This window comes from Microchirus variegatus, assembly GCF_963457635.1.
Source record: "Microchirus variegatus genome assembly, chromosome: 7".
NCBI classification, from domain to species: domain Eukaryota; kingdom Metazoa; phylum Chordata; class Actinopteri; order Pleuronectiformes; family Soleidae; genus Microchirus; species Microchirus variegatus.
In genome coordinates, this window is record NC_139808.1 from 11995543 (window position 1) to 12010196 (window position 14654).

Here is a 14654-nt window from a genome sequence, read left to right on the forward strand (position 1 = left end):
GCCATCAGTATCCCCTGAAGACTAGGGTTGAGTTTAGGTAGAAATGGATAGGCAGTTAGGGGGGGTTCATCCGCTGGGATTGAGGCCATAATCGTGTCTTCTTTTTCGTTTCCTTGGTGAGTTTGTCTTTGCACGTCTGTTATCATGGCAGGAGTAGAGGATTTTGTGAGGGCACCTTCAGAGGAATTTGTGGAGCAGTGCACAAAGGAGCAATTGCTGAAACTCGCTGAGGTTTATAAGATATATGTCTCTGATAAAAGGTTGAAAGACAATGTGAAGGCAATTGTGTTGGCGAATTTGTATGATCAGGGTGTGTTGGCGTGTGCGTCGGGGCCACCTGCGGAGGGAAAGGCTGCCGGTAGAGTCAGTGCACAGGTTGCAGATTCAAATTTAACGTTTGAGCAGCAGAAGGAGTTGCTTACGTTAAGGTTCCGGTTAGAGACAGAGAAGGAACTGGAATTGGAGCAGCTGAGGCAAAAGGCTGATTTGGAGAAGGCTGTGACCCTGGAAAAAGTAAAGCAGCAGGTTGAGTTGACTAAATTGGACTTGGAAACTCAGAGGATGAATCTCATGAGCGACGGTAAATTTGTTGGGGGTCGAAGTGGTGACTCCGGTGATATTTTGAGTAGGTTAAGGTTAGTCCCGAAGTTTAATGAAAGAGACGTGGACACGTTTTTTGTCTTGTTTGAGCGTGTAGCCAATACGAGAGCTTGGAGCGACGCGGACAGGGTCGTGTTGTTACAGTGTGTGTTGACAGGGCGCGCACAGGAAGCATTTTCCTCGCTGCCGGCGTCTGACAGCGGTGACTACTCAAAGGTTAAAGCTGCGGTTTTGCAAAGTTATGAGCTCGTTCCGGAGGCGTATAGACAGCGGTTTCGGAGCTGGAGAAAAGGGGACAAGTCTCATTTGGAGTTCGCACGTGTGTTGGGAACGCATTTTCACCGCTGGTGTGCAGCTGCCGGTGTAACAGATTTTGGTGGGCTGGGTGACCTGATTGTGCTTGAGCAGTTTAAAAACTCAGTGTCTGAGAGGTTGGCAATATACATCAGTGAAAAGAAAGTGAGTACGGCGGCGGAGGCGGCCGCGCTTGCTGATGATTACTTGTTGACACATAAGAGAGGCAGAGGAGATTTCCCTGTCTGTGCTGATGGTCCAGTGGGGGGGGTGTCCTCCTGGGACAGGCCTCGAGCTGGGTTTTCACCGGCTAGGAGGAATGATCGGGGTCATAACAGTTGGCTGCCAGGTCGGGGCCGCGAGAATGAGGATTTTTGTCATTTCTGTCACGAAAAAGGACACTGGAAAAATGAGTGCCCTGTGCGTAAAACGCGCACTAAGTTTGGTGGCGGATTTGTGAAGCCAGCTGCCATGGCTGCGCCCGTTTCTGGTGCTGTGAGGCAGTGTGGAGATGTTCCGTCGTCAATTCAGTTGAATCCTGATTTGAAATCATTTTTGCCGTTTGTTTCAAAAGGTTACGTGTCTCTGGTGGGCAGCCAGGACAAAGTCCCGGTGATAATGTTGCGGGATACGGCGGCATTTGATTCGTTCATTGTGGGGTTTGCTCTGCCGTTTTCCGAGGAATCGGATACGGGTTCTTTTGTTCCCATAAGAGGCATGGGGATGTCAGTTTTTCGTGTGCCATTACACAAACTGGTCCTACAGTCTGATCTGTTCAGTGGAGTAGTGAACATGGGTGTGCGTCCTGCTCTGCCTGTAGAAGGGATCCATGTCATTTTGGGGAACGATGTTGCAGGGGGCCGTGTCTGGCCGGATCAGCCGGCTCGTCCGCTGGTTGTCCCGGTACCGCTTGGTACTCGGGGGCCAGATGAAAACGAGAAGAGGTTCCCGGAGGTGTTTAAGGCATGCGCTGTGACCCGCGCAATGATGAGAGCTTGTCCGGACGCCGGTGGCGCGGATCAGGCTGACCAAAAACTCATTGTTGCTGAATCATTGTTGTCACGTGTGTCTAACTCTCCATTTTCTATATCTCGCAGTGAATTGGTGAAGGAACAGAAGGCCGACTCCACATTGGCAGAGCTGTTTGAGTCTGTGCGTCCTGTGGGTGAGGTAAAGGACCTGGCACAGGGTTATTTTGTGGAGAAAGGAGTGTTGCTGAGGAAGTGGGTGCCGCACGGAGAGGGTTTCATGGGGGAACCAGTGTATCAGGTTGTGGTACCGTCGAAATTCCGTGATGTGGTTCTCAGTGTTGCGCATGATGAGTCTGGTCATATGGGCGTAGCAAAAACTTATGACCGGATCTTGCGTCATTTTTTCTGGCCACGGGTTAAGAAAAGTGTTTCAGCATACATAAAAACGTGTCACACCTGTCAAATGACAGGGAAACCAAACCAGGTAATTAAAGTGGCTCCGTTGTGTCCCATTCCTGCAGTATGTGAACCTTTTGAACATCTGATAATTGATTGTGTTGGTCCTCTTCCCCCTTCTAAGTCTGGTTCAGTGTATTTGTTGACGGTGATGTGCCAAAGTACCAGGTACCCTGCTGCGTATCCGTTGCGCACGCTGTCAGCCAAGGCGGTGGTGCGTGCACTCAGCCAGTTCATCTCTATATTTGGTATTCCAAGGATCATTCAAAGTGACCAGGGGTCAAACTTTTCCTCACACCTGTTTGCTCAAGTGTTGAAACAGCTACACGTCACGCACAACCAGTCCTCAGCATATCACGCACAGAGCCAGGGAGCATTGGAGCGGTTCCATCAAACATTAAAATCTTTGTTGCGGGCTTATTGTGTGCAGTTGAATGCTGATTGGGAGGAAGGTTTGCCGTGGTTGTTGCTTACAGCAAGGGAGGTTACACAAGAGAATACGGGGTTCAGTCCAAATGAGTTGGTTTTTGGTCACACGGTGAGAGGTCCACTGGCTGCGCTGAAGAGTGGCTGGGAGGAGGCAGAACCTCCGCAGAATCTCATTGATTATGTGAATGGGTTCAAACATCGTCTTTATGCCGCTACTGAATTGGCAAAAGAAAAATTGGCCTCAGCCCAAAAGAAAATGAAGCGCATTTATGACCGGCGAGCTGAGTGTCGCAATTTTTCTGAAGGTGACCAGGTTGTGGCGCTGTTGCCTTTGGTGACGTCACCGTTTCAAGCAAAGTTTATGGGTCCGTATACAGTGGTCAAGCAGCTGTCGGAACAGAACTACTTGATTTCCACGCCTGATCGTCGAAAAAAGAATCAACTTTGTCATGTAAATTTGTTGAAGCCGTACCATGTTCGGGAGAGTCCGTCGCGGGGTGAGTCAGCTGATGTTGTGCCAGATGTTGGTGCACATCCAGTTTGTGTTGGTAACACACTGAATGTTTCTGGTGACAGATTTTGTGAGGATGGTTTACCTCAGCTTGACTCTGCGGTGATGTCTGGTCGGTTGGAAAATTCCCAGATGTTGGCAAACTTGGATCTCGTTGTGGGGCATCTGTCGGAGGCGCAGCGCACAGAGTTGGTTGGCCTCATTCAAAAATTTCCTTGTCTGTTTGGGGACACTCCGTCCTGCACCAGTGTGTTGGAGCACGATGTTGAGGTCGGTGAAGCCAAGCCGATAAAACAACGGTTTTATCGGGTAAGTGCAGAGAAGCGTGTGTTGATAGATGCAGAAATTGCTTACATGTTGTCAAATGGCATTGCGGAACCGTCGTCCTCCGCTTGGGCGTCACCGTGCGTACTTGTTCCAAAGCCGGATAATACGCAGCGGTTTTGCACAGATTATAGGAAAGTTAACAGTATAACCAAACCAGACTCCTATCCTTTGCCTCGGATGGACGATTGTGTAGATCAGGTGGGTTCTGCCAAGTTTATCAGCAAATTCGATCTCTTAAAAGGGTACTGGCAGGTCCCATTGTCCCAGAGAGCGCGGGAGATCTCTGCTTTTGTCACTCCGGCTGGGTTGTATTCTTACAAGGTCATGCCATTTGGTTTAAGAAACGCGCCTGCCACCTTCCAACGTTTGATGAATAAAGTCGTTGGTGATCTGGAAGGGTGTGCAGTGTCTGGATCTGGATGATGTTGTTGTTTTTTCTGATTCATGGTCTGTCCATATTGACCGTATCCAGAGGTTGTTTGTCCGTTTGTCCGAGGCGCAGCTTACTGTGAACTTGGCAAAGTGTGAATTTGCTCAGGCCACAGTGACTTACCTGGGTAAACAGGTTGGGCAGGGCCAGGTGCGCCCTCTGCTGGCGAAGGTTCAGGCTGTTGCTGGTTATCCTCCACCGCTGACAAAAAAGGAGTTGATGAGGTTTTTGGGTTTGGTTGGTTATTACAGATGTTTCTGTCGCAATTTTTCTACTGTTGTTGCGCCGTTGACTGACCTGTTGAAGGCAAAAGTTACGTTTACCTGGTCTCCTTTGTGTCAACAGGCGTTCGAGAATGTCAAGGCGATTTTGTGCGACTCTCCTGTTTTGGCTGCACCTTGGTTGGACAGTCCGTTTAAGTTGGAGGTTGATGCCAGTTTTGTCGGTGCTGGTGCAGTACTCTTACAGGAAGATGATGTTGCTGTTGACAAACCTGTGTGTTTTTTTTCCAGGAAGTTCAACAAACATCAACTGAACTACTCTGTGGTGGAGAAAGAGACCCTGGCTCTCATATGGGCCTTACAACAGTTTGAAGTGTATGTGGGCTCAGGTCCAGTGGTGATCTACACAGATCATAACCCTCTCACATTTTTGAACTCACTGCGGTGTGCAAATCAGAGGCTTATTCGTTGGTCGTTGTCTCTCCAGGCCTATACTTTAGATATAAGGCATATTAAAGGGAAGGACAACTTGGTGGCCGACGCTTTGTCTCGTGCTCCTGTTTGATTTTTTGCTTCTCTGTTGTGTATTCTCTCTCTCTCTTAAATTGCTTCCAGGTACCAGTTGCTGGGAGGGATGGGGGTCACGCAGGTGATGTTGGGAGTAGATGGTGTTTTTCTCACATGTTGAAAACTGGGTATTGGGTAATGTACTTTATATTATTGTTGTAATTGTCGTGGCTGGTTGGTCCACAGGGTTCCTGGTGGGACCCTGTTTTGATGGGGGGGGGTGTGACGGCCCAGGCCGGTCTAGGTGTTCTCCTTTTGTATTCTCCCTTCCCCCCCTGCAGTGGCTGATGGCGGGGCGGGGCCCTGATGGGAAACACCTGTGACCTGTGTCTATATTAGAGGGTTGCAGTCTGCTCGGTCTCTCTCTGCCTGCCGCCAGCGAAGCTCCGTCCGAGCCACCGTTTCCTTTTTTCGTTTGGTTTCTGTTTGGTCATGGTTATGTTGCACATTCTATTAGTTGTAAATAAATTATATCTTTAATTATCGTTCCTCCGTCCTCCCTTGGTCGTTTTTGTTGTGGTCTTGTGAGCCAGACCATAACACATGTCCTTCCTTCTGCTCTCTTTCTCCTTGTTTTAATACTCTCGCCCTGTCTGTGTGTTTTTGTATCTATTTTTTACTTTGTCTGTGTATCTGGAACTTCACCACTGTACACTCAACTACTTTCATTCACCCTTTATTGATTTAGTTGAGTCAGTCTGCTTCCCTTTTTTCACCCTGCAATTCAGCTCCACCTTCTTTTTAAGTGGGTGAATTTCGCGACTGCTTGATAAACATGTCTTTAACACCTCATCGTAACAGGCAGGCATTAATAAAGATGTAAAGAAAAAAGGATTATGTGGTTCATATACGGCTCGTAACTGCTTCATTTCAATGCAATGTCTAAATGTATTCTTTCTGAAGTCACACAAGTTCATATCCAAATTATCTCAGAATTTCACTATAATCTAATTTACATAAAATGTCCAGCTGCAATACACAAGCTTTTATTTTATTTTATGTGTTTTAAGGTGTTCTGCGAAGGCATGAAGCTGCAAGCATTCTCTATCTCTCTCTCTTTCCTGATATTCATAAACAAACAGAAATTTGACTTTGAACATAAACACAAATGTGTTTTTTGTCTCGTTATCATTATTCAGCGTAAATTCACAAAGGCTAATAACAAAAATGTCATTCTTATTTACTTTATCTATTGACTCTTATTTATCAACTAACCCTCATACAAGCAAGAGCAACTGTCTGTCTTATTTATCAAAGTGAATTTTTTGCTGTTAAAAATTTCACTCAACGCAAGCGCCGACAAAAAAGGTTGTTTATCAAGGTGTAACGGTCATGCAAATGATTTTCTCTTTGCAGGGTGTTAAAGCGAATAAAAGGTTGAAATATGGACGGGAAATTGGCAGCTTTAACAATTTACTTGAAGATTATTCATGAAAGCAAAGTGTACCAAAAAGCGATGCTGAAGTGAGTGTCTAAGCAGCAGGCAGGATATAAACACATCACAGCCTCTCTCTCTGCAGTCAAAGGTGACACTCTGTCATGTTGTCTCTCTTCTCAGTCGCCTATACATCAAACTATATGCAGAGTTAGCCTTGTCCCTTACTTGCATATGTGATAATGTGCTACAGAAGCCAAACTATGAAACAATGGTGCATTTGCCTCCCCCAACTTCCATTTGAATCCACTCAGTTCAACTGTTGTTTGTCACCTTATTTTGATTCTTCATTATTTTGGGCCAGAACTGCATGTACTTCATTTTTGGAGGGGGGAAATATTTGTGGAGTTTAAACCTTGATGCTCCTGGTGTTTGTCTCTGGGCAGTTTTGAATGTCTGTAACCTCGAATGAAGTCAGGCGTCGAAACAGAAATGTGTCTTTTAAAATGATGGTATTCTTCTTCATCTCCTTCCCTCCTCTTACGTTTTCTTATTTTTATTCATTTATTCTCTCGAGCACTCGTTGTTTTTGGCTTCAAGATGATTGTAAAACAAGAACCAAAAAAAAAACAATTACAACCATATTTTCATCACACACACACTGTACATTACTGCATGAGCTTTTGTGTTTTGTGTGTTTTCGATTGAGTGTGTCCAATGTCCATCCATTTGTTGTGTTTCAACTGTACATGCGTGTATTATTATGTACTGTATGTCTTGCAATTTGCCTACCTAATATGACTCAGTGCATACCTGTGTGTGTGTGTGTGTGTGTGTGTGTGTGTGTGTGTGTGTGTGTGTGTGTGTGTGTGTGTGTGTGTGTGTGTGTGTGTGTGTGTGGGCGCGTGCAGGTGCGTCCACCCAGGACTCAGATGCCATGGAGCCAGAGAAGCAGGTCGACAGCACAGTGAAAATGGCCGGTGTGATCGCAGGGATCCTCATGTTCATCATCATCCTCCTCGGCGTTGTCCTCACCTTCAAACGCAGGTAGGTGATAAACCTGATGTCAGCGCTCATTAGCGTTAAAAAGTGCTATGTTATTTCATTTATTTATGACGAATAATAGTTTACAAACAAATGTTGTTTTGCATAAAGCTGGGGTAGGCAGGATTGGAACAATTTGATTCCCCACAAGATGAGTGGGAATAGATAATATCGCAAGAGATGAATTAAGGCAATCCCTGCATCTCTGAAACAATCCACAATCATTTATTGCATAATTGTGTCGCTCCCGTTGTTGTTTAGGTTGCTTTGCTGTGTAGGCAGTTGTTGCCAATGCAGGAATAAAGACCTGCTTAGTACAACTACCTGATATGAAAACCCATCACCGACCGCATACTGTATTTCCCAAGGTAAATAATACCTCTTGGACGAGGAGCAGAGGTCTACTTCTCTCTCATACATCCAACATTACATACATCCTAAAGGTTATTGTTGAATTATTGATCAGTAACACCAAATATGTCTTGCCTACCCCAGCTTTAACTCATATACTGACCGAGGTAGTTGGTCGCCTCTTATGTAACAAGACAGTTAAGAGTTAAAATGTTAAACTGAAACGTTGTTTATGGTGAGAGCAGATAATGTTTTTTTTTAGCTAACTTCTGATGTAAAGAAATACATTAAAATGTAATGCTTTAAGTGCACGAGAGGCAACTAATCATTCTCTTGAACCACAATTGTGTTTGTGAGGGTCAATAAAATATTGCTTGTAACATCTTTAAGCCATGTGACTGAACAGAGAGCAGGAAACATCTTAAAGTCACTTTAAAGTGATGTGACGATAGGAGTTTAGATAAGTCCATAAATTAATTTAGGTGACAGGGACCTTTTTTATAAAATGAGGAATAAGGCAGATTCAATCCAAATGTATTTATTTCCATTAGGTTATTTTGTCAGTCAGCAAATCCTTGCTCAGAGATCAGCATTTATCAAATATTGCAGGTTGCATTTTGATTGATTCTATTATTATTATTATAAGGACACAAACTTCATTTAATTCCATGAGCCAATTTAAAAGGTCATAATTATGTATTAAATCTTTTGATTTGCTTAATCCTCTAACCCTCAAAGGCAAAATATTCATAGATGAACCCAGTGTTTGATATTCTAAAACACGGATAGATTTTTTTTTTTTTTTTCCAGTTAGCAGACTCACACTGCTTCCTGTGTCCTTGATGGTAACATGCACAGTGGCTTGCCACCATCACCTACCTCTCTTCCCTTTACTCTCTCTGATCATCTTAATCCATCCACCATGTCATCTCTCTCCGCTCCACTCACATGACTGCTAATACGTTTTTTGTTTTGCTAGGACTCATCATGTGTTTGATTTTCACTGTGTCATGAGTTCACCGTTTTAGTTTCGATTCCCTGTCAAAACACACACACACACACTTGGCGTTGTACTAGAACAAAATGACCTAAAATATGCAGCTCATTCTGTGACCATTTGCATTTGGATTGAAATGTTATGACTGAAAGTTGCGGGTCTTGTTTAATTATTAGCCAGCTGTCAATGAGTTTAACTCATTCAACATGTGTATGAAATGCTTGAGCATGTCTTGTGATAAACCTGGCGTAATAGAATGCAGATATTTTTAAAAGATAAAATCTATATAATCAGGGTGCCACTCCATGATCAACAGTCAGTGCATGTACATACTAATATATACATATACTAAGTCAATAATTTGTGTTTCCTAATGTCATGTAAACATGTTAGTCCGACTAAAATCCTAAGTTTATACAGGAGTGGTTAATCAACTCCTGCCTCCATCAGTTAGTTCATTGGTTATTTTGTGAAATCTTTCTTTTGGATTTACCTTAGTTACACACACTAGACAAATGAGGCAGCACTGACTTTATTGACAACAACAGCACAATAATTGCTTTTCGCTGGCTTAAAATAGAAATGTGCCTGCAGTACACCTCATTTTATAGCAAACATACCCACGTGGCCTCAAATGGGTGCAAGTACACTTACTATGTAAACAATGCAAACATTGAACTGCCTCGACTTGAAACAGTATTTTTTTTTTTTGGCCTGGTGCCACTATTACTACCATGGAGTACCATAAACACCATGAGGAAAAATGGGAAAGGAAAATACTACAGTTAACAAGGAGAAGTATGGACTTCAGAGGAGTTTTTTCCAGAAGGGATAGGACAAGGAAAATGCAAAAAAAAAAAAGGAATAATATAAATAGAAATAAATGTATGAAGTGTAAAACATGTGGGGGGGGGGAAGGAAAACAAGCCAGCCCTGATTAACCTTGGGGTCAAGTCAATATGCTAATCAAATGCTAACTAGGCTAACAGGGCATTATCTATGAAAAAAGGCCAAGTAGAGGGCAAACACCAGCACAGTATAACAAGCAATGTGGTGCAACATGAGAGAAAGAAAAAGGGCAAATAGTTGAGAGCTGCTCAGACTTAGCCGTGAACAAAGGCTCCAAAAACCATTGGTCAGGGTTAAAGGTCAAACACAGTCTTAAAGCACACACGGAATAATGGAGCGATAGAAGAAAAAAGACAAGCAGATATGGTGATGAATCCAGCTTGAGGTGGTCGACAAAAATAGGAAAAACTAGAAACTGAAGGCAGGGAATATACAAGGACAAAGAAGATACAATCTAACAACAAGAGATGAATAGTACAATTAGGGAACACTCAAGACAAAATAGTAAGTTGGTGGAATATAACTTTAAAAACTACCAGCTTAGAGGCACATCACCGCCAAACTCTTGCAGCTCCTGGTTCTCACTGTCAAAAATCTGTGAAACACAGAAAAAAGCAACATGCTTTAAAGTTGACTTTTTCCAAGAAAGGTTGATATTAAAGATTCAGGTTCTAGGTTTTTGAGCACCAGGAGGCTTTCAGGTGTTTCACACAGTTTTATAAAAAAACAAGTGAAAACTGACCGTGTCACTGCAGTTTAAAAATCACCCTTTATCTTCGTTGTTTTGTCTGTGGTTCGGTTCGCTCGGACACTCTCTGCGCTTCTCGGTGATTTTAACAAATCAAGTCACGTGAGAATGAAACAGGGCAGGGTTAGATGGCAACCATAGCATCGTTTGAAACAAAGATGTGTCCGTGTAGACTGGAAAGTGTTGACAGGGAAAAATTGTTTATTTCGAGATTTATAGATACCAATACATGGATTTAACTCGTCTTGTCTTGTGACACCTTAAAAGTGTCAAATACGTCTCTGCGTTAAAGTATGATGACACTGTGAAGCTAAAACTGCACGTTTTAATATAGGATGTGTGTTTTTTTTTTTTTTCCCCAAAACTGCGAGACAATTTCTGCTGCAAAATGTTGGTGGGAGAGGAAACAGCAAGCAGAAGAATTAACCCGGACAATAACGCAATCGATGCTTGCTTTACAATGCGTTGTTCGCAGGGCACTCGAATAAATTGAACGCAAACAAATAGATTTGGACAGTGAGAGCTTTTTCCACTGTACACACCATTTTCACAGGTCATCTATATTTCATTTCAAACACCAACTGTCTGAGTGGAGTAAAAGGTGTTTCTTTTAAAACTTAAGTGTTTTACATGCCTTTCAGAGCCCATGAATTATTCTATGATGAAATCTTGTTGAGACGTGAACACGCACAACTCAGTTGTCCATTTAATCATTTAGGACGCTGGAACACACAGTCCAAATTGACTTTATTTTTCTTACGAAAGCTGATAATGTCATGTAAAAGTGAATAACACAAAACATGACTGGTCTTAATGGAGATTTGATGTTTTTTTTGTACAGCCAGGTGGCCCTGAGGGCTCAAACAGCCAGTGCTGGAAGAAAACGCTTTTCATTATAAGTTTGATAGCAGATTGAATGAATAATGAATGTTTCTGAAACTCCCAAAACATTTGATGTTTTCTTTTTTCTTTTTTTGTTCCTCGTGTGATGAAGTGTCTGAGAAAAGGCGACAGAAAAGATATATTTGTGTGGTTTAAACTGTTTATACAACGTTCATGTTCTCGACAGGTGGTAAAAACAGATACTTAGTGGCTTTTTAAAAGGTTAAATAAATCACCCATGGCTGTACAAGTTACAAATATAATCCACTTCCTCATTTGCTGGCTTGGAGTCCTGACAAATCTGCCCTTTTGTATCACTATGTCTCATCTTTAAAGATGCTGTTGTACAGTAAAAATCTGAATTATTAATGACCCACCAGGAGGGGACCCTGTGCTTTTAAAAGTCCTGACCAAGGCTGGATCAGTCAAAGCTGTCACTATCTTTTTTATGTTTGGTTGTAGTTTGCATGCACACTTAGCTACACACTTTATATCACACTTCTTAGACTATTCACTATTTACTTACATTTTTGTATTATTATTATTGTTAATAATACAAATGCAACATTGTAGTGTTTTTGTCCCCTCTTGAACTCAAAAATATTAAGATGATCATAATTATTGGCTCAGATACCTGTAGCTAAAGACACACTGTCCAAAGGCTGCATCAATCGACATCAGTGTCTCCACAGTCCAACCATTGGGACCAGGGAGAAAAAAAAAATGCATGCATTACATTTCAGACCATTTAGCTTGCGATATCGAAAATATATACACACGTTAAAGACTGTATAAATCAATTTAGACTGTCTGATTGGAGGTATTGCACATAAGAATTTCATTCACACTTTGCTCATGTAATAGGTGGGCTTGCTTGCTTGCCTTTTGAATATTGCATTTTGGTCCAGTGAGAGAGAGAGGAGAGCATAGCATGTCGGTTGAGCACAGCCTTCAGTCTCTGATCTTCAGTATCTGTGTTTTCTCTTTAATTTTTGAACAAAGAGAAAGTGCCACTTTGCATTTGTATATCGCCTCATAGGCAGTAGTTTACCATAGCTGAATTTAGTCTTTGATTTTATTGTCCCCAAGGGGAAATTGTTTCTCACACAACAGCAATAGACTTAACAATACTTTGTGATCAAAAAACAGTTCTGATCACACTCATGGGTCGGGGGGGGGGGGGGGTCTGTTGTTGAGGGATGTGATGGCTCAGGGAATCATGCTTCTTCCAAAGCGTGTCCTCCTGCACCTCCTGGCCTCAGTGTTTATTGAGTGAGTGTGTAGTGAAGTGCTGTTTAATTGAAATTGCAATGCCTATAATGGCCTTGTTATTAATTTCAACGAGGTTAGGTGTGGGAAGACCAATTATTGGTGCAACATTGTCGGTCGCCTTTGTGAGTCTACTCCAGTTTTTGACAGAGGATGTTGATAAAACAGGTGGAACAGTACAATAAAATTGGCTGAATGATGCTTTGATTAGTTGGGGCTTTTGTGTTTCATGAGGGCTAGTACTCCAAAGGGGGTAATTTTTACATTTTATTTATTTTTTTGAAGGGCAATAACTGAGCAACTGTAGGACCCTGATGTTTGCAATCTTAATTCGAACGATGTTATTTTATTCAAATTACTAAACACAAAGTTACTCTGGATATTTATACCTAGAATGAACATAACAGTCATTTTGACTACTGTTGCCATCATTGCTAGTACTTGTATGTATACTAAAACGGAACACATAAAAGTGACATCAAGAAGGACATATATATACATATATATATATATATATATATATATATATATATATATATATATATATATATATGTATATGTATATATATATATATGTATATATATATATATATATATATACATGTATATGTATATATATATATATGTATATATATATATATATATATATATATATACATATATATATATATAATACATCTGCTATTGAAATTATATGCAGCTAATGTCTGAATGGTCTGTGACCATTTTAAGAGTGACAGAATTCCAGCAGTTTGAGTGCATCCATTATTTGTGTCTGGCTTCATGGGTTATTATGGCAGAAAATTGTGACTGTGGTGGAAAATAAAAAGGATTCCTCATGTGGTTGGAGGTGTACTGCAGATATACTGTATAAAAAAATTGAAATGTAATTGGTGATGCAAACAAATCTAATTTGTGCGTCTAAGTCTGTGACAACGATTGGTGTAGGACCTGATTAATGGGGAACAACACATTATTAATCTTTCTCTCGGACAGTCGTTGTTAATTATTTGCTCGTGTGAATGTGTTTCATGTTTGTACGATACTGTGTGTCATATTACCATATGCATGTGTGTGCGTTTGCATGTGTAAATTCTGCAAATTAACAACCCTGAATTATACACTCTGGATCTTTATTTTGTGAGTATGAATGGTTGTTTGTCGCTGGATGTTTACCTGACCGGGATGTACACTACATCCACTCAACATCATCTGGCATTAGCTCCAGCTTCACTCACAACTCTCGAAGGTTAAGCAGCATAGATGATGGACTGATGTACGTTTGGAGAAAGCGAGCTTCTTTGTGGATTGCTGTGGAATTTGAAAAATTGATCGTGAAGTTCTAATTTTTAGAAAAATCAGGGAGAGAAACTAACAGGAAAGCTACAATAGAGAACCCAACATTTTTTAAGGAAGCATTCCTCAGTGTGGAATGTTAATTTTAGACACTGGAGACAACAATTCATGTTTAAAGCACCTGCAGTCAATACAGCGTTATCTCAGGGAAGAAAACTCACATGTACAAATAGAGTATAGGTGAGACAACACATGAAACACCTGGTAGCTCGTGAGGCACTGCTCGGTATTGGAGTGAAGGCCATAATGACATTTGACATTGCCATAATGACATTTCCGAGAAAATAACATTTTCAAGACTTCATCAGAGCAACATAAAAGCACATCTGGGTGCATTAAAAATGTGTGTATAATTCAGTTGGTAAAAAGTAACTTTATTTTAACGCATATTCAAATGCATGCATAAACACAGTTTCATGCTTTTTCATAAGTACTTGATTGTCAAATTGCATATCCATTGTTTCCTGCACTCAGGCTGTTCAACCCCAGCACTTCAATCACCCTCCTCCTAACTCTTGACATCTTAACAACAGCTACTGCAACAAAAACAAGAAACGTTCCTTTTTGCATCTGTTATTTTGTTTTTTCGTTTCCGTTCTCCTGCCTTCAAACTATTAGTTATCCGTAAACAAATGTTTCACTTCCATTGTTGTGAAGGAAGAATGAAAAATAATCTGCCAACTGTAGACTATTAAGTTTGGCAAGATAAATGCACTAGTTTTATTTCTAAAATCTAAACTGCTGGCTGCAAAATAAATAAATTGTTGATAACTAAAAGTGATGATATGTTTTTATAGTTTGATACAGTAGTATTTCATCATCAACAGGTTTGACTGAATGTCTCCAAAGTCAAAGACATGGGGGTAAAAATGATTCTTGCTTTTTGTTTTTATGTCCAAACCCCTGACTGAAACAAGTGAATGTTTCCTCTCTTCGTCTCCTGGCTCTAGGTTTCTATGTAAACTGTTCTCTTTGAA

General features: G+C 41.4%; 1 protein-coding gene across 1 annotated transcript in view; it reads left to right on the forward strand.

Annotated features, from left to right (window-relative positions):
* The window catches only part of ptprt (protein tyrosine phosphatase receptor type T), a gene marked incomplete at its 3' end in the record, with an annotated part of 242868 nt that overhangs the window by 148042 nt on the left and 80172 nt on the right, over nucleotides 1-14654 (forward strand). Inside the window, exon 16 of the mRNA XM_083892431.1 lies at nucleotides 7093-7228. Within this exon, the coding sequence (XP_083748557.1) occupies nucleotides 7093-7228 (136 nt within the window). The remainder of the gene's footprint in view (nucleotides 1-7092; nucleotides 7229-14654) is intronic.